The following is a 24,283-nucleotide window of genomic DNA, read 5'->3' as shown; positions in this document are numbered from 1 at the left end:
AAAACGAACAGGAGAAACCTTGGCATATCCACCCAAAACAGAACCAAAGCAAAAAAAAAGGCAGAGAAACCGCTTTTGCAATCAAAACAGTAAATACTTTATTATAATTTATTAGACAGAATGAGAATGTAAATGAGAAGTTAGGAAAGCCAATATTTTCTTTAACAGGCATTTTAAGCTTTTGCTGCGAATGCTCAAGCGATGAGAACGTTTGCTTGCAGCCAGCCTACGGATCTGCTCGCAGCCGCGCAGCACCCAGCGCATTCTGCAAGGGGCAGAGCCGTGGCAAGGCTCTCCTCAATCCCTCTGACGTGTCTCAATTAAACTGCTAGGAACGTTATCAATCAGGGGTGCTCGCGTGCACGCTCACGCACACCCATACAGACAGTGAAATTTATCCCCCGAGTCGGTTTACTATCAAAGTAATTACGTAAATAGCTTTTGAACTGTCAGCATCTGTCTTTCAAAGAAAAATCAAAGAAAACAATGTGCGAGTACAAAGCCTGGAAGACACAATAATATTGTATTACGTTCACATCATTATCTATGGTTACAGAAGAAAAAAAATCCTCCTGTATCTACAAAGCTCTGTAGGAAAAAAAACCCCAACAACATTAAATGGAAATAAGAATATTTTGAAGTAGTCTGCGTTCAAATAACGTTAAGACACATAATAATAATTGGAGCATGCAGCCCAGAGCATTTTTTAATTTCAAAGCATTAGCTAATTGATCTTCTTAAAGACTGTGAGCAGGTAGAGAGGTAGTGGTATGCATTACTTACTTATCCATGAGAAAACTGAGGCGTAAAATTTTGAGAAACTTGCCTAAAGTCATTCTCAACTTTACGTGCTGTAAGCCCTTTTATTGCTGGCCTTGCTGAAGTCGCCAGCAGAACTGTATCTGTAAGACCAACAATTTCCCCGCTGACTTTAGCAGGGATACATGTTATATAAATAACTGAATCTTTGCTTGACCTGGTTTGATACCAGGTAGGGTTCTAGCTAAAGGAACCCTATGAATGAAGCAATTATTGAAGCCATCCAACCAACGAACCGCCAGAACCATGCCACGAAACAGTTCCTGTGTAACTTTGATGTAACAACAGTGGAGTGAGGACATAACTACAACCCATACACCAGCTAAAAACTGAGTCATCTCCTGTGATGTGTTTTTTCAGCACTGTTTTTAAGCTAGGGGCATAACATTTGCAGTATAAAAATGAAAAAGAGCCAAGAAAGAGGTTTTTTAAACTGAACAGCATATTAACTAAGCTGTTCTCAGAAGAACTAAACTCCTACTAGCAATAACATAATTATACCCAAAGAATAAACAATGTTTCAGAAGTCCATAAAATTAGTATCTTTTCTTGAGAGTTATCCCAGTATCTTTTCTTGAGAGGTTCATTCCCTTCCCATTCTCAACTATTTTTCTTCCTCCACCCCAGTTTTAATTTTGCTCTGTCACATTAGGAATCCAAACCCAATATTACTCTGCTCAGTAAGGAAATCAGGAAAGTAAAATAAAGAGGCCACCTAGTCGTCTTCTACTTAAAACCCAACTAATCTTTGTCATGCTCCCCCTAAAAAAAAAAAACAAAAAAAAAAAACCTCAAACCTATTTAAAACCTGATAATAATTTTAAAGAAGAGCATTCTCCCCTTGCTGCACAGACAGCCGCGCTGCTGACGTCACCTGAAGCTGTATATGTGAGGCAATGGGGAGCTGATGTTACGTGCCTTCGGGAAACGTAGCCTGATAAACAGATCTAACTGACTGAGGTAAGTTCAGAATTTAAACTCTTCTTTCCTGTCTTTGCACAGAAATGTCAAATGTTTATGACTGAGCAATGAGTATATACTTTAAATTATGTACTTGCTGGTATGTATTTGTGGGTGGATGTGGGTATGTGCTCATGCACGTGTGCAAACTCCCTTGATGCTTCCCTAATCAATACTTCAGAGAGTGTTTTATTATGGACTCACACACAGCTTTTCAGGCCAGTAAATCGTGGAGGTGCCAGGACATAAACATCTGAAAACTGGCATTTTTCATTAAGCATTTAAGCCAACTTTACTACACAATGACTGCCATCACTTACAACTACCTACCTCGCTAAATTAAATGACTTCATCTGATTGATATGGGAAGTCAGCATAATAAAAGAAAACTTTCTGGCTGCTTTTTACTCAGCAAACCACAGTCACCAGAAAAAGAAACAAGGAAAGAAAAAGCCCAGTATTCAAACTGATTTGTCTGTACCTACAGATTTATGTAATGAATCTTCTCTGACAAATAAAAGTCCTTTTTAGAACAGCAAGCTAGAAGGAAGTTAGTTGTTTCAGCATACGGACAGTCTTAATCTTTTAGGTTTCAGTGGAACACTTTGCAGAATGACTAAAAACAAATGATGAGCATTTACCATCTTTTGCCATTACTACCCTCAAGAATTAATATTCTGTGGGGACAAAAACTTAGCCGTCTGCTCTGTAACAGACCAGCACATGACTATTTCGCAATGCTGGAAAGAAGTTGTCAGTGAGTATTCTTTATTTGCCGTCAGGAAAAGTTTTGGTACAGTGGACTGCAAACAAAGCTTGGTATTCAACCAGGTTAGTAACTTATTGTCAAGGTTACAAAAGGAATAGACAACATTTGTATTGAGACTATTTCTCAGAGGTTATTAATTGTTTCACTGTCTAGACAACAAGCTAGAACTAGGCTACAGAAACAGCATTTGCTGCTGGAATTTTATGCAGCAGCAGGAAAAACAGTAAAAAATATGTATGTGAATGTATATTTGGTTTGTTTTGACAAACTGGTAATTAACTGTAGCTCAGCAACATTCATCTCTATCAGCACATCTTTCAGGTAATTTTAGTATAAAGAAGAACTGGTTTAGGTCCCTTTTGTCATCCAACCCTCTGGACGATTTTTAAATATAGTGGTTTGGCCTCCATATGTTCAAACAAAATAAAGCCATTGGCATTTGCCACTTTAATTGGTTCAATTTTATTCTGTTTTCTCTATTAATAATCACTTCTTGAAAATAAAAGTTGTGTTTGATTTAAATAGAACCTGATTTTCTCTGATCAAATTCAGTACCTTTACATAATAAAAAAAATAAAATCTGGAACAGCTCGAATTTGCAGCTGTGTCACAAATCCACATTTTTTGCATTTTAGGTGCTTTAAAAAAGATTCCTCCAACCCTCCTTCCGCAGATACTACCCTCAACTAACCTCCCGCTCTAGGGTCAAACAGGAGCAGCTCCATCCAGTCACAATCTCCATTCCAGGCTTTCATTTGGCCTGAGAGAAGTTCTGCGTTGGTGTGGCTCAACTGGCACTGTCTGCTTCTCTGCAGCCTGAGAGTATCACATTGCACTCTGATCAACCTCCACTATTTAGGCAGCTGCCAAATTTCCTCTCAAAACTTAGGTTCCTCTGTGTACCACTGGGCAGGTTCACCCCCTTGCCCCCCCCAGCACTTTTGACGTATTAACAAAGGACTAAAGCTCACAGTCAGCAATTTGCTACTATTAAACACCCCCAAAAAATAAACACAGAGAAGATACTAAGTAGGTTGCAATAAATATTGAATTTATCACAGTTAAAAGCCGACAACCAGATATCTCTTACCTCCTTCACTTATGACTCTCTCACCCTCCTTCTCTCCCCACTCCAAATACAATACTATCCACAAAGAATAATGCAAAACGTCCACATCTGACACAAGTTTGCCAACATTTTTCAATGATTAATTTGCAAATGCAAAATTCACACAGCTCCTAAGAAAGTGTGCAGCTTTCATACATCTCCTGGGGATCTGTGCTTTATTAGTCAAAGGTTTAAACCCAGTGTATTCTCCATGAATAATCTCTCTCCCCTTCCCCCTCCTTCCTCCTGTCCACATCTAAATGCAGAATCCCCAGTTTCCTTGTCTTCAGTTTACAGATTATGCGATCCAAAGTGTCACTCACTGGATTACCGCACATAACCTGAGCGCTACCCAAAGCTTACTTGTCTTCAACTTGTCCGGCATTACTTAAATGGAATTATCCGTCACAATCCATATACCGAATCTGCATAGCCCACTTATCTCAAGATTCTGTGTGTCACCTACCAGATTATCCGTTTTAATCCATACATTGAATCTACGTAACATATGTCTTTAATTCATGGGCTCTGATGAGCTATAGTATCACTGAATGGATTATTTCTCTTTATCCATTATTGGCAGTCGTAAGACCGTTCACTGCATACTCTCTCCTGCCCCATCTTCTGAGCATATAAGCAAGATTAGAGTCTTTGGCAAACACGGCTCTATCACACATCAAACACTACTTGATATAATACCTGCGCTGATACTTCACGTTAACTTGGAACCCAGTTTCTTGCACAAAACAAACAGCTGTGTTATTATGCATTAAAGATTAGGATTGGTAGACTAATCTTGCTTTCAATTATACTCTCAAATCTGTGGTTACTCCAGCACAGTCTTTGGAGTCACCTAGATTGAAGTGGCTACAACAAAGAGTTGATTTTACCCTAATGATGATCCCTTTCACAGCGAGTGCAGGAAACACTTCACCTGAGTTGTTTAGGAACTAACCTGTACAATAGAGAAGGATTTTCAAACACGAAAAAAAATAGCAGATTCAGGCTTGCCTGGTCTTTCTTGAGAGATTCAGGCGCAATCACTGTTAACAATGCCTTCACTTCAACAGAAAACCAACTCAGAAAGATTAGAAACAAAAGTCAGTTTAGCCTTTTGTTCCACACACCCATTCAAAATTAGCTAAATGGGGAACATATAAAATATGTATTATTATTTCTTGACAACTCTCGATAAACGAGAGATGGACAAGATTAGCAGAAAGACTTTGTGTACACCGGGGAAGTTTGAAAAAGAGTTCTCATCCTGGTTAGAGCTGCCTCATGCACGTCAGCGTTAGCAAGACTGTGCACCCCACGATGCACCCGGCCACCTGGGGGGCTGGCAACATTCCCTGAAGTCTTCTCAGATGGGGCCCAACACCAGTGAAACAGAAGTTTCACGTTTGTTTTCTAAGTCTGGAGATGGCCACTGACACTGAAGAGCATGGAAATAAACTTCTTAAACCTTTTCTGATCAATGGCTCGCCCTACGTGCTGCATCTGCGTGTCGGTAACGTTGCTTTGGAGGAAAGCAACCACTTTCACCCTGCAATGCACAAGGATCAGGCAGCCTTGTGGAAAGCAGAAAGGGGGTATAATTTTCTTTCCTGTAGATGATCGGTTTGAGACCTGAAGTTCTCTCTGCTCTACTGAATCCAATAAACTGCATTATCCATGAATAATCCAGGGGCCTTCTGAGTCCTGTTCTTGAATATGATGGATATAAGTAAGTTTGAACAGGCTTTAACCAATTCAATATACACTTTTACAGCTTTATTTTAAAATATTTCAATTTAACGGCATGTTTTGTGAGGTTTACTATAGACTGACTTGTTTTCAACAGAGTAAAAATTCCAGGGATTTCAAAACAAAATTTCTTAAGACATCTCCAGGGCCAAACTTGTATTATTTATTTACCCCCAGGCTGCCTCGCTAAATAAACAGAGGCATTTGAGTTAAAATTTCTACAGATATGAAAGGTTCTAGATTTTGACCCATTTTCAAGAGTATTCCCTTGCACTACCTTTCAGTCAAGCCTTGGAATGAAATCTTATATCTGCTTTTCCATTAGTAACTGGACGTACACAGAGCCTTCTAACTGTGATCTCGAAGTTCACAGCTAGACCTCTGCAGATACTCTCCCATTTTACAGCCGTGCAGATGAAGAAAGAGGGGCTTAAAGTAGCTGCCATAAGTAACAACTAAGAGGAATAACTGAATACAAAACGTGGGAGTCTGGTGACTTCCAGCCATTCACCAACTCTCCTATCTTTAAAAAAAATATTACTGCTTTCTAACTTAAAAGAAATAACACTAATAGAAAATAAGGTCTTTCGCTCCATCTCCCTTTCTTTTAATCTCTCCCAGAGAATAAAACTCAATGGTAATAACACAGACTTGGGCATTAACAATATGTAGCCTAGCGCTGAGACTTTAGCACATGACGTACTAAAACTCCCCCAGATCTAATGAAAAACACAATGAAATTTTGAACAGTTAAGTGGAAAAAACTATTCAGTGCATAAGACAGTTGGGCAGTACAGCTTCTAGTGCTGTCCACATTCCAGGGTGTATTAATAATAAGACACTACTTGTGCGGGGTTTCCAAATATCGCTAATAGAGAAATGAGGGGAAAAGAAACACAGCTGCCAAGCCAAATATAGAGAGAAGTTAATTAAAAAATCACAACTGGAAAACTTAATAATTCTACATTCCTACAGAAGGACAAAACCGTTTTCTAGCATAACATGCGTGTGTTTGTACACGCATACGTGAGCATAAAACAGCTCAACTTGCACACCTTTCATGTTGCCTCACTAAATACAGCTGCAATACAGCTGAGCCATTGTTTGTTGGCCGCTCATGGCTGGCGGTGCCATGAAAACCGCATTCCTGGGCACTAAATAATCAGCCTGCCTGACCCCCCAAGAACCTGTAAGTCAAATTCATTTACCCCCAGAGGGCAATGCTCTATTGTATCCTCCCTCCTTTCTAGCCACCTAGGAACAATGGACAATAATTGCAACTGTCACGGCAGTCAGTAGGAAAAATAAACCAGTGCCTGTTTTCACAGCTTACTGCCAAACCTGATCCAAACACCTAATAACCATGCCCCCAACCATAGAACCACAGTTGCACTAAAAAGCCTCAGATGTGAGGCTTTTGAACAGAGCTACAGAACAATAACTCGACTTGTGTTCAAAATATGAAGCTAAAAAACAAAAATTAAAGCAAAGAAAACTCTTCTTTGAGGCTGTGCTGTTGCTCCCCATCCTCCCTCCCCCGGGCAAGACTGAAAGGACTGTTGAATTTCTTTCGTGCTAGCATATATAGCTGCTGCTGCCGCTTTCAAGTTTAACTTGTGAAAGGGAAAGAGAGGAAGGCAGAAAAAAAAAAAAGGTTGCCCTCCAACAGAACAAGATCATAGGGACTGGGAACAGACCGCCTTCTCAGTGTGCAGCACTTTTCTGAGCAGCTTTACCGAGTCCGAAGGCAGAGGAGAATCGCTGCGAGTCCTTCTAAAGGCTCCAGCACATCAAGAGTTAAAGAGGCTCCAGACAACATACAAGAACTGCTGAAATACACACCCAAAAGCGGGTATGAAAGCCGCCTGTGTACTTTGGGCCTGAAACATCGCAAAGATTCATCAGTTCGTGGCAGACGATGATGTTATTTTAAAACACTATGCTTTTACAAACCAGAACTCGCAGATAAGCCCAGCGGCTACCCTACCTCTTTAGGACCTGTTGCTTTACACATGGAGAAAACGTGCTCAGTGGGAATAAAGAACCCAGCGTTTGGCCCTCTGTTATAATAATAATAATATCATCTCAGCCTATTTAGGGCCGGAGCACTATATTCAGTTTTAAAGTTATTCTACATATGTAATGAATATATATTTTTGAATTATAGCCTCTCAGGGAGAAGCTAGGGGAAGCAAGTGGCATACTTTCCTACTTGTGTAAGTCAGTGGACTAGTGCAAACTAATGCTGATGGCTTATCGGTGACAAGCTGGAAGGCACATATAATTAAAATAACACTATCTTTGCGCATGTCCGATATGTTAACCTCTGAGAGCATGTCGCGTTGTATTCTTTAATGAATACTGGGCACCTCTTGCGCAGGAGGTCCTTAACCTGTCAGGCAGGAGGCTTGGGAGCCTGCCTGAATGAGGACCTCGGCATCAGGGACAATATTAGTAAGCGAACAAACCAAAAATAACGGAGCAAAATGAAATCTAGTTTATAAACATGAAAGAAGGGTTTCATTTTAATCTCATTCTACTTTCACATTTCCCAAAACAACATTGGCTTGGATTTTGCTACTCCAGATGTACACTGATATAAACGGGAGAAGAATCAGAGTTACCGTTTCTTTTCAGAGTGATAATGGTTGTTCTAAAACCTAAAATTTTTAACACACGTATATTTTGAGTTGGTTCCTGATTGCAAGCACGGAGGAAGAATTACAAAAATATTAAATTACATGAAAACAAACAACTACAGGTTTCCTAAAATGACCTCACATATATAAAATGGGGAAATATCTTGGCAAACTAGAAGCTACTGCTGCTGGAGAGTGGTCAAATTTTGTCATTTTCCTTCTGGAGTACGGCTTTAAAAGAACATGCTTTAGTGCACAGATGTTGTACGCTGTCTTTTAAAATCTGCACTGGCTAATTTTGGTACCTAGAGGTATCATTACATAAACTTTGCTCTTTTTTTCCCCTCGCACACAGAAAAGTTAAAAAAAAAAAATTCTACATCATCAAAATCTGTCCAAAAATTAACAAGGACTTCTGACCACCCTCAGATTTCAGAAGCTGAGCTCTGCTGTACTCTGATACCACATAAGCCTGTGTTTGATATGTGAACTTTTTTTTTCCCCCAATGCAGCTATAGGATGTATCCCCTTATAACACAAAATGGTTTATGCAACAAAAAGCTTTATGTAAGTTCATTCACTTAGGGCGATATACCATTTCATTTACTTATATTAATCACAGACTGAGAGCATACATTTCATTTAAGCCCCAAATTACCATGTTTCAAGGGAGGGGAAGAGAAGCAAACGAACAAAGTTCCATAAAGCCAGTGATATCTGTATATTCATTCTCAATTTGCTTTAGCACAGAAACAGCGTTACCTTTTATTTCTCCAAAGTTCCCTGATCCCATGGCAAGAAGCTTGTCTTTCCAGTCCTTTGATAGTAGCTTTTCAATACTGGGAGTTTCTGAGTGAAGGGGGGGAAAAAAAATGTAAGCAAATCAACATGACTGTCTCCACAATAGAACTCATTAAAAGTCTATCTGCTAAAAATAAGGCCAACCCTATTCTGGGCCCCAGTTCGTAATGACTTCATCAACAAACTGATAAGAGGGGAGGAAAAAAAAAGGGGGGGGGAAGAATGTGTTTTGTCACCTGCTGTTTCAAAACCATTAGCTTTTTCCTCTTGTGGAACAAAGCCCCGGTAATTCTGTATGACAATGGGCACACATAAACCTGCAGTTCATTGTTTTTCAATTTGGTGAACAAGTTGCTGCCTATAATGGATGCCTGTCAATTTCTGGGTGTTAGTCTGCAGTCAAAAAATAATTATGTTGATAAAATGCAGAGTAAAGAGAGAGAGAGAAAGGGAGAGAGAGAGAGAAGCAAAGAATTAGCTCCTAAATCTGCTACATGTAATTATATCCCTCTGAGTGTTTACAATTACATCCACTTTATAATGTGTGTTTAAACATCGTGTGGTGGTAAGCATACTGTGGAAAGATTTTCCGTAACGCGCACATAATAAATAATAATAAAAGTTGGGTATGAAAAAAGCTTTAAAAGATTGCAAAATCCAGAGGGGAAAAAAGGCATTGCTTAGAATGGAAACCCATTATTTGCTCATTTCAGATTCTATCACTTCCTTTAAAAATAAAGTAAAATAAAATATATTTGTTCGGTATTTTCAGGAAAAATGCAGCGAGGGTGTGGATGGGTCTGATATTTATGTCTGTAACTCTTGTATTCTGACCTCTTTTTGTGTAGAATTTTAATGCATAAGTAAATATAAATGCTAATAAAATTCAGAGAACATTAAACTCAATTCCAAACAATGTAATTGTATATTCTTGTCAGCATTTAGATGGGTACACAATTACAATAGCTTTCAATCCCACGATTAGCACTGCATTCAGTTAGAAAATGGAGTGTACTAAAAGATAAGTGTCCCAGTATGCGCCATCTAAATAACAATACCCACACTTATTATCTGGATCTAAGACATATACTGCTATTCTCCACATTTGTGTTTATGTGTATTTGTATTTGTTCAGGCATTTGTTTACCCCCTACCAGGAGCATAAAGGGAGTACATGTTAACTTATCAAAGGGACCGTCTGGCCTAGAGACCATACAATTATTAGCAACTGGTTAATTTTCCCCACAGTAAAAACCATTATGAGCAACCTTCATTATCTTGTTTGGCTAATTCTGCCTCCTTTCTTGAAGCCCCAACTCACAGCTCGGAGGCAGCGGCGCCGCACTACCTTGGCGAGGCTCTCGGCAGGGCTGGCTCGCCGGGCTCCCCCCGCTCCCCCGGCCGGGCTCCGGGCGCGGCTGGCGCGGCCTTTTCCCCTCTCTGCAGAGGGTTTCTCACACCCGAGGAGCCGAGCGAGCCCAAACTCCCGTTAAACCAACCACGCGCGGTGTACAATTAATGGCTAAATAACTACGCCGACACGGGCGCACTGATGCCCTCTCGCTTTACACACCCCCCCACCCCCCCGCTGCCTCGCACATGGGCAGGCGCAGGCAGACACCCTGCTCACTCACACACGTCCCCACGCCAGCGGCTCGCTGGGCGCTGCGACCGCAGCAACGACCCGGATCCCACGTACAGCAGAAGAGATTCCCCCCCCCCCCAACATTTTATACACGTTGCAACGCCCGATTTTCTCCTATATAACCGTGCGCTTCCCGCTCCTTCAGCGGTAGGCTTTCGCAAGGAGGGTCGCTCCGTGCGCTAACCACGGACTCGGTCATCCGGGATCGCCTGAACGCAAGTTTTTTTTTTCTGTTAGAAACCCTAAATCTGCAATTAATCCTAACGAAATACACGGGAGAAGCCGCACTGCCACGAACACTTCCGTGCGGGGGCTGACGATACGGAGATCCCGCCACGACCCAGGCACTTGCACGGCTACTTCTGAAGTTTGTAGGTGCCCTGTAAGCACCCACGAAGGACACCATTTTTCCAAACATATCTGAATAGGTCAAATAAACGCCGTCGCTTGTGGGGTTGTTTTGGGGTTTTTCCTGCGCTTTTTAAAAAATTCTCGAGCAGCGTGTAAACAGGCCAGAGCAAATGCGGTATTTGCAGTAGAGGGCTGTCAGTCATTAAAAGCTAACAAACCTTTGCAAAGCAGGAATGCGGCAATAGAAATCCATTGTGAGCTGACAATAGGCTCCAGAGCCTCCAGGCACCAAAAGCAGCCCGTCTTACTTTTAAGTCTATTGTCAGCAAAGTCCACGACAAAGCTTTTCCCCTGCGGCTAGACAAAATATTCGCCGTGGTGCGCTCGTAAAGAAACAGAAGTCTTCTGTCTAACTTGCCGCGTTTAAAGCAACAGTAGCCGCTCGCCGGGGCTGGCGGCGGGCCCCGCTCCCCGGGCCGCGGCAGAGCCGCCGCCGCCCGCCCGCCCGCCCGCCGGGCTGCCCCCCCCCCCCCCCCCGCTCCGCCCCGCCCCGCCGCGGACGGGGCTGCTGAGCCGCGGGCACCGCGCCGAGGCACCGCTGCAGCCGCTCGGGGAGCGGCGCCGGGCCGGGGCCCGGTGTTACTTTACGCGCGTGTGTGTGTGTGTTGAGGGGCGGGGGGTGGTGGTGTGTGTGCGCGTACGGCTTTGTCAATAAAAAAGCCGTATTGCCTTAGCGGCGGAGTCCCCAGCGAAGGACTCGCGTTTCAAACGAGTGTCCCTGCAACCTGACTCCGCCGGTGATTCCGGGAGAGCTTACACCAAAGGAGCGGAGAATAATGAAGGCGATGGATGGCCATGTATCAATGACTGAATTTCTGCGAGAATGGTAAAGATCTCAGTAGGAAATCATGATTAGAGATGTGAAAGGCCAAATGGCAAAATCCCAATAGTAACAATGCATCTGTTCATTAATGCGTGAATATGAGTAATATGAAAATTTAACACAATTATAAGCCCCTCAGCAATCCTGATGGCATAAAATAGATTGTGGTGATCTAATCAGCGCTTCCCCTGTTGAAATACTGGATGTTAACTATTTTAAATAATATTACATAGGGTTTTTTTCCTTTAAAACCCCCCATGTAATCGTATTTAATTGATGTACTAACTTCGTTTCAAACCTCCCTCGACTTGAACTGCAATTTTTACGTAAAGCACTTCAAGAGAATTTTGATACAGAATCAGCAAATAATTGTCCTTCTGCTAATACTTAAAAAGACCTTTAATTCTGAAAGACAATAGCTTCCCCACTCCTATAGTTTTATAGAGCTAAAGAGCTATATTAAATTACAGCTTGTTTAATTCTATTATATACCGTGTTAACATATTGTACTTACATAAAATATGCTATTCATATACTCAACCTATCACATTTCACTAACTGCTTGTGAAATACATTATGCACCATATCTTGGAAACAAACATTTATTATGTCATTTATGTACCCCATTAAAAAAAGATTTGAAATTTACACATCTTAAATAAAAATAGCTGTTTAAAAGGTTACAACTGTAGAGCTTTCATGAATTATACAGAAACAAAGTCATCTTTTGTTCAGCTTTTTTTTAGACTTCATTGGGAAGATGATGCTCTCAAATTAAGAAAAGAAATAAACACTGTATCTTGTTTGCCAAGCACTCATTCTTTGGATTTATTAGAAAGTCAGTAAAACTTTTAATGCTTGCACATAGAATGCGCCGCTTGAAATTCGGAAAGGTGGCCTGCACACGGGAACTGCTATTCCTAATCCCTACTCCAACACTTAGTCTCCTCTTGGATTCACCAGAACAATGTTCCTACATCCAAAATCTGAGCTGTATTGTGACAGGTTTTGGATCTGTATCAGGACAACTATGTATTATGATAATCTATATTTGTGTTTCCAAAAAGCTATACACGGTGCGCTCAGAGTATCACGACTATTCAGAACATCTCGTAATTCCATTTTTGAGAGGAACCCGGGATGAGCCCCACTTCTTCTGGGCCCCACTTGAGGAGCTGAGAAGAACCCCCCATTACCTATTGGCAGTGTAAGTTCTAGGCACACAGTAAAACAATTCCAAGTCTGTCCCAGCACAGTATGAATACATCTACAAAAGAGTTGTTCACAAGTTGTTTGTGAACAGTAATTCATTAATGTTTGGGAAACATTTTTGTTCCAGAAACACTGCAAAAAAGTGTTAAGTGTTGTTATAGAAGAGGATTACGGGTAGGACACCAAAGAGAAAGATGGAGAGAGTAACGGGAATCGTTAAGTAAATGTTGGTGGAGACTGAGAGAATTGAGATACAAATTAATCCACAAAAATGATTTCTGCTGTCTCTATTCAGCACATTTATCAGTCATTAGCTCTTTCTAGAGATATTTATGGCGCATTTTGTTTTTCTTGTTTCATCCTTGCCTCTGTTGCTTGCGTGTGCTTCTTCGCATCACCACGTATGGCAATACCCACCGGTGAATGGCCCTCCGACTGGGCCAGCCATTGTGGCAGCAGCACACTGGCTCCTCTGTGCGCCCCAGCCCCACCGCTCTCCCTCGTCCCCTCCCTCCATCTATCCCTCCCGCGCCAAGCACCATCGAGGCTGACTCCCTCATTTACAAGGACACCTGGAGACTGATGCCAGCACCCAGTAATTCTCACGCAGGCCTTCAGTGCAAGGAATTAAACCACCTTCTTGGTGGTGTAACAGTCCCGCGTTAACTACTCTGATTTGCACGTACGTACGCACGTGTGCATCGGTACATGTTGGGCACGCATATACATATGCTCTGACAGTACTGGAAACCAAAGTGTCTCAGTAAATTAACATAAAATCGTTTTTTAATCTAACTTCTGGTATGCTAACAAGCACGCCACTGTCCTCCCTCTACTTCTGTATTTGATATTTAAATATAGTTTCATTGACTTATTTGCTTAAGACTTAAAGTTTTCATATTGAGGAAAGAGGGGTTTGTTTCCAGGAACTGATGGAGGCTACAAAGCTGTAGTAAGAGGCACCATTTTTAGCACTGTCTGGTAGACTTCTATTTAATTTAGGCTACTTCCAGAAGTTGCGTTATTTTTTGCAGGCATTGTAACTCCCCTTTGGGAGTGACCTAATCCTACTCTCAATTCAGCGGCAGCGCAGATGCACGTGTACCTGAACCTGCCTCGGCAGCCTTCCAAAAACGCAGTCCCACAGCGCAGCGTTCCCTTCAGGCCCAATCTCTCCGGTAGCTCTTTTCAATCCATGCTGCAGGGTCACAGTCCTGGAAATCCACTTATAAAAGCTTAGAATGGTCTTCATTGCCAAATCTCTTCCTAGTACCTCTTTCTGCTCTTGCTGATTATTTACTAAAAGCAAACTTCAGTCTCATCCAGCTGCCTGCTTCCAGAGAAAGGAACAGAATTCCATCGTGCTGTAACAAGGTGTGCGATGAGCACCCTCCATGAGGCACTTCCAGAAGAGCCATATTTGAAGAGGAAAGGGAAGAGCAAAGCTCTGATGTCATAAAGAAGAGACAACTATGACAAAAGGGAAGGAGGCTGATGTAAGTCAACCACAAGTTAGAGGAACAATATGAGTCCTGGAGCCTCCCACTTGCACGGTGTCTGGGTGTCGGAGCTTGGGTGCTCTCCCAAGGAGATGCCCAAAGTGCTCCCTCCTCCATAACTACTGTGAACAGTTCTTGTCCTGGCATGAAAGAGAAAGACTCCTTAGAACAAAGTAAAAGAAAGATGTTTGGCCTCAGCAAGGATGATGACATGAAGTGTAGCAGAGTGGAGAGAAGCCAGGAGCTGCTCTGTACCCAGCCAGACCACCAGACATTTCCTGCCAACACATGTCATTCCTAGAGGAAGGAGTATTTGGTCGGCATAAATGATCATGAATAAACTTTAGCGTTGGCTGATATACCTTCCACTTCTGGCAAGCACCCTCCTTTATATTATGAAAGAGCTGGCAAATACCCTCGATCCATTATTCACCCTTTTCTTCTGCTACGGTCATAAGTACGTTACACCTGTTGGCCACAGTTCCACTCACCATTTCTACAACCCTCACCTATCGACAGGCCACCCCACTGGCACTCTGTTCTGCATTCGTGCACCACAACAAATCCTTTCTGGCTTAAATCAGGAAACAAGATTAAGGGCAGATTTCCACCCTTCCTTTACAAGAGCAGACAAGCATATACACAGACACAAGAAATTTCTCTTTTTCTGCACCCGTGTTTTATTACAAAGGTCTTACCTATAGAAAATCAGAAACAATTTTCCTAGCAAAGAAAATAAAGCAACTATTATGAAGAAATGGTTGGTATCAGCAGGTTACGTAGACATACAGCATCTGCATACACATATGGTTCTCCATCAACAGAATCATGCTTTTAGGGAACTACTTGCAGCTAGGCAAGACACTATGAATCATGAGCAGGCACAACACAGAATGTATTTAAATTTGGAAATCAAAGACCACACAACATACATTTTTCTCTTGCCTTCCAGGAAGTACTGCAATTTTTCACCAGTCTAAAAGCATTATTAACTTTTGGAGAAGACACTAGGAAACACCTCTATAAATGTAAATATTGTTCAAATGTACGACATAGTTGCCTCAGGTCTGATAAGCAAAAATGTGGGACAATACTACCTGGGGCTTCTCTGACTAGACAGAAATTTTATTTTATTTTTTTTTAATATACACAATATGTTTTCTGGTCTTTGGGCACAAACTCACAGAGACGAACAAAATATTCAAGTTTCAATGAGATATTAGGAAGCTACGGTGCTCTGGCCAGCACATCATAGTATGACTCTTACTACACTACTCCATCACAACCACTGTGCAGAAAACAGCTGGGCTACATATGTCCATGTGTGGCTTCCAAACCTACTAAAACCCATCCCTCCTCTGGCAGGGATAACCAGCCTTCCTGCTCTTGGAATCTCCAGTCGCACCCCAGCCACATGTTAGCTCCCATAGCATTTTATTTCAGAGGACAAAATCAACTTCTGTATCCACAGATGACCGTAGTTACCTGTGGTGCACAATTACATCAGGTTACCATAGTAGTCTTCTTGCACATACTGGCATAATTTTTTGTACGTTTAATAATACGACAGTTGTTTTCAAGTTGCTGGCTCTCTTTCGCAATACCGTCATGCTGCATTAATGAAGTATACACTATATGAATGATAAGACATTTTAATTGTGATTTCTGGCACGAGAGTACTGCTTCTTGTGCTAAAAAAAATAATTCATGTAGCCAGAAAAGGTTCCATAGCACAATAAATAAATTATTCATGATTTTAAAATCAAAATTAGTAATCTATGAATGCCACTAAAAACATGGTTTTATTCTATCTACAAATATACAAGCAGTTATTTTCACAACTGCTCACCAATGCATGCTGCCTGCCTTACAAGAAATATACCTAAAAACACAAGGACATTTATTAGGAAGAAAAGGTTAGAGTAGTCTTCAAATACACTATACTACCAGTTGCTGAATTATTATCCCTTAGGATGTAAGCGAGGAGCCAGCAAACCACAGCACAAGGCAGGAACACATGGCTAAGCAGGACAGAGGGAGGGCATGGGGACTTCTTAAGCTAGGTTTGTGGCCAAAACCAGCGTCTCATTCAACTACACCCTCAGGAACAGTCAGGCTATTGTCTGAAATTTTTATAGTTTTCATCACCTGAATGCACTGGCAGTTGTACCGTTAGCTGTGTACTTTTCAGGCTGTCTTGTTTTAACAAATGGTCACCTACTCCAGGAGCAGTGTCGCACTCCAGATATGACATGTACGAAGCGAAGAAATCGAGCCTGTCATGTAATGCCTTCTGCCAGTATTTTCAATCGCCCAGCAGCAGAGTCTCTCTTCATTTTGGGGTTACACAGGCAACAGTCAAGATTTTCTCAGCTTCTATCCCCTTTATTGGTACACAGCTTCGGGACAGCCTGCTTTCAGAATGTGAGAAATTCAGGTATTTCTAAACGCCTGTCTGTCATACACTCTTCTGGACTGACAATGTCTGCATCAATAAAATGTCCACAAGGCCCTCCTGAGGCCTGCATACCCAACAAAACCACCTCTTTCATCAGGGAACAAGCCTGCATCCCCACTCTCACCTCGGAACAACAGGAAACTCCAGCTCAATCTCTTGTTATTTCCAGCGCGCTAACTTGTAGAGCACGTACTTCATTGCCTTACGTACCTTAGTGACAACAGAGCCCACCGAGGCTACTAAATGTACATTGATTGCCCTCTGAACAATAGTAACCTAGGGTTGCAAGCTGCTGTACGATCATTGCCACCTGTTCCACTGTTGTGGGGTGGGTGTTCATATTTGTGTGCCAGGGCAGCTGGACAGTGGCGTGCTTCCCTCACACCTCTGTGAATCTGGACTTCCACATCAAGCCTGGAGCCGCTGCTGGTTGCCTCAGATTTGTATGGAGATGGGACTGCGTTACTTGCAGGATAACCCCGACACCACTACAGCTTAATTATTCTGAAGAAAACTACTGGAACGGTGTAGTTTGAAGTCACTGTTCAGTTACCCTCCATCTAAATCCCTGTCCTTACAAATATGTAGTAGGATACGGCTGGTCTGAGAATTGATTCAATCTCTGCTTTTCCCATTTCTGCAGCGGAGTGACTGTGTCCCCCAGGGAAGGCACGCTGAGGCACAGTGAATGAATGGCACTGGATGCCATGCACAGCACAATATATCTTTTGTCACTGAAATTTGTTGGGACTCAGTGCTTTTGGATTCCCAAAGGCATTCAGGAGCATAAATCTCATCCTGGAAAGGCAGGTAGGCTCCCAACTGCTTTTGGAGATCCAGGCCAGTGAGTTGGCCGAAAGAGCCGGTCGTGAACGCGTTCGGCCAAACGTGGAATTTCACTGGCACAACTGTTACTCGAACATTTTTTTCAGCGTATACAATCTTTAGAATGATCTCAAGTTCCCACTACCACTGTCGTCTTCACCCCTAATTAAATTAACAGGCAAGAGCAAAGCAAGTTATTTAAGCTTACCAAACTTAAAAAAATAAATTTTAAAGATGTTCCCCATACTTTCCTGACATACAAAAAAGACCCAAATAAATGAAACTCAGTAACTCACTTTCAAACACCTGAGCAGCAACCTTTTCCTTTTTCACTGATGTTACAATTACCCCAGTAGGAATCCTTATTAAAAGGAGGGCATCAGTAAAATAGTAATAATAAAAAAAAATCTATGCATGAAAAAAGAGAATTTTGTCTTAATCTGTGTTCTTCAACTTTGTAATGCCTCTTTAATTCCAGGCATCTCTAAATGAAAGAAGGAATTGATTTTCTCAGGAGTGGTCCACCCAGCAAAAATCCCTGTGTCAGTTGACAGAAGGAGGCACTATACCAAGCCTGAGCTTCACTGAAATCTGAAACCACAAAGATGTTTTAATATTTCCAGAGACTATTTCAAGAGTAACAACATAAAAACAGAGACATCTGGAATTAAATACCATTAAATTTCACTTCAGTTTTATTTTTTCTGTCTCAGTTGGACGGAGATACTCCACTGAAATACATATTCCCCTGAAATACATTTTTGTATTAGTGCTACCAACACAGCCAGTTTCTAATTAAAGGGCCATAATATCTTGTTAATATTAACAGAGGGCAATGGTTTTGGTCTGCTAATTTTTTACGTCTTCAGCACATCCTTAATAAGCGAGAGGGCTTAAAAAAAGCATTCAACGCGATGACTATATGCTAACTTTTTATGGGTATTGACACTTCATTAAAGATGTTCTAGGGAGATTCCAGACTTATCCTTTGACAGAAAAGATCTTTTTGTGCTGACCTGTCTCTTTTTAAGTAATTAAACCCTTTCTTGAAAAAAACCCTTAGAACAAAACCCCAAGAGAGCCAAAAAGTATATAATCTAAATAGCCATAAAACATAAATTGAGAACTACGGTGTTTGGCTAGAATTTCAAGGAAATCCTTCTGAAGCTCAAATCCTAAATTCAACAGCAACAATGTAACCCTTCATGTACAGTTACTATAGCATTTTTATCTGAAAATCTCAAAGCAACTTTTTAAAAATGAAAAAAAAAAAAAAAGAGTCCTAAAGTGCTCATAATTTTCCCCAAAATGCCAAAAGCAAGGACTACATGTGATGAAGCCGAGGAGACAATTTTCTAAATAGCCCATCTTGCAGCCCTTGCCACAGCCGTTATTTCCCACTGCCAAAAAGTATGCGCCACTGGCTTCCAGACGATCAGCTGCAAAGGGAGCCGTGGATACCTGGGGCTCCTTACCTCTCCGTCTTCCTTACGTGTCGCCTTTACCTTGACAAAGAGGGAAGAGGAGCCTTATTTGCCAACACAAGAGAGCAAGAAAAAGGAAAAAGAAAGCGAAACAAGCACTCTTCTCACAAAGCCACAACTTCCGCTGTTGAGGCCGGGGTTTTGGGTTTTTTGTTAACTCTCACTCCTCTCGGGAAGGGGCACGCTGGGCTCCGTTCCCCTGGCCCGGCACCCGCGCGCTCTGGGCTCCACCAGTGCCTGTCCCGGTGAGTGCCGGGGACCAGAGCTGGCTGGCCAGGGCTGCGGAGGGAAGAACCTCGCATCCGAATGGAAACCACGAAACGTCCTGCTGCAGCTGCACCAAAGTGCATGGTACCGAACTAATCATCGGTTTCCGCCCTCCTCCCCCACCCTCTTTTTTTTCCCCCTTTTTTTTCTTTTTTTTTTTTTTTTTGACAGCTGTCTTCCTATCTTCCCAACAGGTGCTATTAGGCCCTGAACAATGGCGAAGGCTTTAAGCCACTGCTGTTGACAAGTGAAAGGGAACAACAAATGGCTCGGTAGTGCTCTTCTCCCCGGGTCACTCAACCAATGGTAATAGTTATTATTTTTATTTATTAGCTCTGCGGCACTGTCCTCCATTGTACCTCCTCCAATCTCCCCTTTCCGTGACAGCAAGGAGCTTTTTAACTTTTAATAAAAATGGGCGACGCGCTTAGCTCCTGAGCTGGCTCTTTCTGTAAAGTGCACAGCTAATGAATGTTGTCCATTTAGATCTGGATAATTTATGATGTCAGCAGAGCGGAGGTGGGGAGGGCTGGATCCAGATATGACCATTAGTTACACTGCCAGGAGTGACAGCGAGAGTAAGGGGAAGTGGAAGTCGGACAGAAAGAAGAGGTTCCCCCCCCTGGCCCCCCAGTATTTGTTTTTGCAGGATAATTACAAAGTGAGGCGATAAGTGAGACATTCCCGCTTTTTGAGGTTAACGTAATTTTTTCTTTACCCTTCTTAGCATTTCACCGACTATACTATAATCCTCTTCAGAGAACAATGGTGGATGGAAGAAAAATTCATTTTCCCTCAAATGAAAATGACTGCACCCATTGAAACAACGCACTCAGACCTGTTACTGCTAGGAGGAAAAAAAATGTGCCAAAATGTTTTCTGATCCTAATAATGAATACATGCATTTGTACACATATATTTACTAGTTGAGGTTATTCAACTAATAAATTGCATATAACAGATAAGCTCCATCAAATGCAAACCCTGTATTGCCACTGTCCTGGCAAACCAGGTAAATATGACAGCACATCAGGCAATTCCATGTCCAAACAAAATCAGTAAACCAGCACGTAAGTCATCTGGAAGCACAAACACTTGAAAGTTGCAAGTATAATGCTAAAAACCATCGAAATACTGACATACCATGGAACTGGCTGGTTTAGAGTCAGATGTTATCAATCAAGTTGAGGTAAGAGCATGTACGTCTTTTGATCATCTGGACCTGTTTATTTAAATTATAAGTTGATATAATTGTGTAGTGAAAAGGGCTACAGTCATCAGATTGTCTGTGTACTTCCTAGAGTAATTGTGTACTATTATAATTTGAACCTAATGATAACATTGAAAGAACCATAAAATACTCATTTGGGATGTTAATAAAACCATTAGAAGGATTTTTAAAAAATGAAAATAGAAAACTGAAAAGGATATCCCCTGAAACAACCAAGAAAACACACAGTAGGCTCAGATTTCTATTCTCTTTAAAAATACGACAGACTGTTTTACCACTGGAAGTGAGAATTAAAGCACATACGCCTGATGCTAAACAACTACACATCCTGAACTCCTCTTGCACAACATATGTGAAAACAAAATCTCAATCATCGATTGCCAGATGCCAAAAAGACATGAACAATAATAATAATAATAAAAAATATGTATTACTATAAATCAAAGCTTCTGAAGTGCAGGTAGTTTCACAGTAAATCAGGCTGCTAGTTGTGATGTAAATGATATTTGCATGGAATCATTATGTCAATTAAGTAGAAATTATTAAAGCTAATGTCATCTTTGGACTTGCTTTAAAATAATTCTCCAAGATTTGCACACAGGCTTCTCCACCGAAGTTTTACAGCATTCCATCTGCCTTGACAACTTGTTCTGTTTGTTCTCACTTGTCTCCATTCATAGGATTTTTTTGGACTCTGTTATTTTCAGCGTAAATAGGGAGAGGAAATACATGGGTTTCCTTTTGATCGAGCATTTTTCTTCCTGAGTTAGGGGAATAACATCACAATACATGGGTGGTTCAGCCATGTAGCAGTTGTGACAGGTAATCCCCAAATAAGTGAAGAGAAATCAGAGAAAGTCTATTATGCATAGCTCTTTAACATAATAGTTCTAGACAAGGGGAAAGGAAAGTCAGAAAGTAAAACCAGAAAAGTCAAAGAGGAGAAAAGAGAGACAAAGAAAACAATACTGAGAACAAGGAAAGAACAAAACCAAGAAACGAGGACTCATTTGTCAAAATCCAAAAGGTACTTGTATTACACAATGCACTGAAGGAGTAGGAGAGTCAGGGCAACTCTGCAGCCACTCCCTGACTATTGAAAATGGTCACAATCACCCAGCTCCCCCGTTCCCCAGCCATCCAATAGATAACTGCAGCAGCCCAGGCAAACATGAAAGAAAGGAGGTAAAGAGCTGTAACATGAACCTCTGCTATCAGAAAAGACAATAGGATTTAGAGTCAAGCATAAACCATGCCTTCAAATCACTGCCAGCACTCTAAAGGGACAAAATCTTACTCTTTTTTATCAGAGCGGAGTCTTACTGCATGCAGTCATGCCCTGCAGCAGAACTTGTTCAGACTATTTCAGAAAACTTAGGCTTCATCCATTCACCTCAGGATGATACAACTTCCTCTGCAAATAGTTGTCCAGTTCCACAAGAAAGATCAGGAAAGCATTCAGGATGGCTTCATGAATCACCAAGGACCAGTAAGGTGAATGCATGGCAGGAACAGAATACCTTCCCAAGAATTAAGGTCTTTCACTGAGCAGCTCTTTTCACAATGGCGACAAATCAAGAGGCACTACATTCTCCCTGGTAAAAGAACACAGACCTCAGAAATATGGAGAATGTCAACATTTCCTCTGATGGAGGGAAGTTACTTTAAAACAAGAAACAGCCCCCTCACCTCTGCACTACCAATCTCATCAACTGCCACCTAGAGTTTGCCTTCTCCCACTTTGTCCAACAAACTTGTCCTTGTTGTTTCTGGAAGCTAATTTGCTCCATCAAAAAACAAGGGAGGAATAGGTGTACTCATGCTTCCAGATCTCTCAAACTACCAGTTTGAGGATGCCTGCCCCCAGTGCTTGGGGATGACTGAAATGAGGTCTTTCTCATAAACAAAACCAATTATTTTTTTTGCAATTCAAAGCATTCGCCTGCATAGTCCCACAAGATCAGTGACGACGAGGCTTAAACTGAACTTAACAGGATGAAGAAGTTTTTTTCAGATGAAGAAAGAACCACTTGGAAGGGTCCACCTTCTCTGCAACATCTGCAGTTCAGGATCCTAATCATCCTTTGCTTCTTAGGTGTGGTGATAAGAGACACCTGACTTGTGCTGTAAATGAGCAGAAAAGCTGCACTATGTTTTTATCATATAGAAATCTGGTACCAGTGATCTTCATAGCTGTGTTCTCTTGTCTTGATTATTTCTACCTTCCCATGATTACAAAAGAAACAAGGCATCTTCTGAACAGCTCTGACTGGTCCAGAAAACAGCAAATCACCTAGGTCAACAACATGGGTCTTTATGAATCTGAAGCTTAATCACCGCCTTGTCTTTCCTAAGACTTTGGCCTCATATTCAAAACCCTCAAGGGGACCACATCTACCTATCGAAAGAAAAACCAAACCCAAACTTCCCTCTTTGACTATGATCTCAAGCATTGACTAGGTCGTAACTGAGTAAAGGAACGGGACACACGGATCACAATGCTTAATCTGAGAATTAGCGAGACAAATCCTTATGAGGAGCTGGACCTATACTCAGGAAGGCAGTCTTGCAAGACCTAAAAACAATCCTCCTGACAGTAAAACTGGGTGCTTTTTGGGAGTGATAGCTCCTCCAAATAAAGATCAAATCTGTAAATGAAGAGCGTATCAGACCAAAGAACAGATCTGTGCACGAACCCAAAGAACAGATCTGTGCACAGATCCGTGCAGCTTTACCGCTGGGATTCCAGGCTCTGTCTTCTTGTGCCTGTATCTTTGTGGGGTAACTCTGAACTTTGATTCAAACTATCTCCAAATCTCTAAGAAACTCAGCTAAATTTTAATGTTTGCACTGAAATCACTTCAGTAGAGAACTGTTGGTGCTGCTGTGAAAAAAGGAATCAATGCAAGTCAATTCTTAAACTGTACCTCAATTTTAACATTGACACATCAAAATATGTTAAGAACTCTGAGTAATACCATTATCAAACTGTTATATGGAATCGTATCTCTTGCAATTTAACTTTGTGACTAACGACCTCTCATGTATGGTACCTACCTCTTTTTTGCAGACACAGTGCTCAACAATATGCAGTTTACACACAGATTTTTTTTCGTATCTAGTAAGACATGTTTGGAAAAAGAACCACACCACAATTCAGCTTTTCTTTTTCAACCCTGAGATAAAACTGGGGCTGAGACTGAAATATTTTCTTTTAAACCCTACCCTCTCTCTGAATAAAACAGAGAAGTATTTAAATAAACACATATTAAATGTTTCTCTGGTATGCAGGTATGAAGGAGAGTCGCACCAAATACGTGTGAGTACACCAAGCACGGAAAAGGACCCAGAGTCAGTATCAAAAGTGGTGTGAGGAAAGAGAGGGATGTGGGGCTCCTGTGGAGTGCGGCAAATGACAAGGGCAAATTTCCCAGATTGCTTGAGAACAGGGGGTCTGGGAAGGTGGGGTGTGGAGTAATTGCAGAATGGTGTAACAGGGAATTTAATAGATCAGAAAAGGCTGAATAGGATAACAGGCCCATTGTTCAAAAGTTCTCTTTTTGTGACCAGGCTTTAAGAGAATGCC

The 24,283-nt window shown here is 41.5% G+C and overlaps 1 protein-coding gene across 9 annotated transcripts in view; it reads right to left on the bottom strand.

The window, feature by feature from the left end:
- SOX5 (SRY-box transcription factor 5) overlaps positions 1 to 24,283 on the bottom strand; it is a 657,382-nt gene that overhangs the window by 156,073 nt on the left and 477,026 nt on the right. For all 9 annotated transcript variants that reach the window (XM_075758111.1, XM_075758131.1, XM_075758121.1 and 6 more), the window contains one exon: positions 8,804 to 8,890. In XM_075758111.1, coding sequence (XP_075614226.1) covers positions 8,804 to 8,890 — 87 coding nt within the window. The remainder of the gene's footprint in view (positions 1 to 8,803; positions 8,891 to 24,283) is intronic.

The sequence above is a fragment of the Balearica regulorum genome, chromosome 1 (assembly GCF_011004875.1).
Source record: "Balearica regulorum gibbericeps isolate bBalReg1 chromosome 1, bBalReg1.pri, whole genome shotgun sequence".
In the NCBI taxonomy this organism is placed as follows: Eukaryota; Metazoa; Chordata; class Aves; order Gruiformes; family Gruidae; genus Balearica; species Balearica regulorum.
Note: the sequence above shows the minus strand (reverse complement) of the source record. Positions and strands in the feature narration are given on the sequence as shown.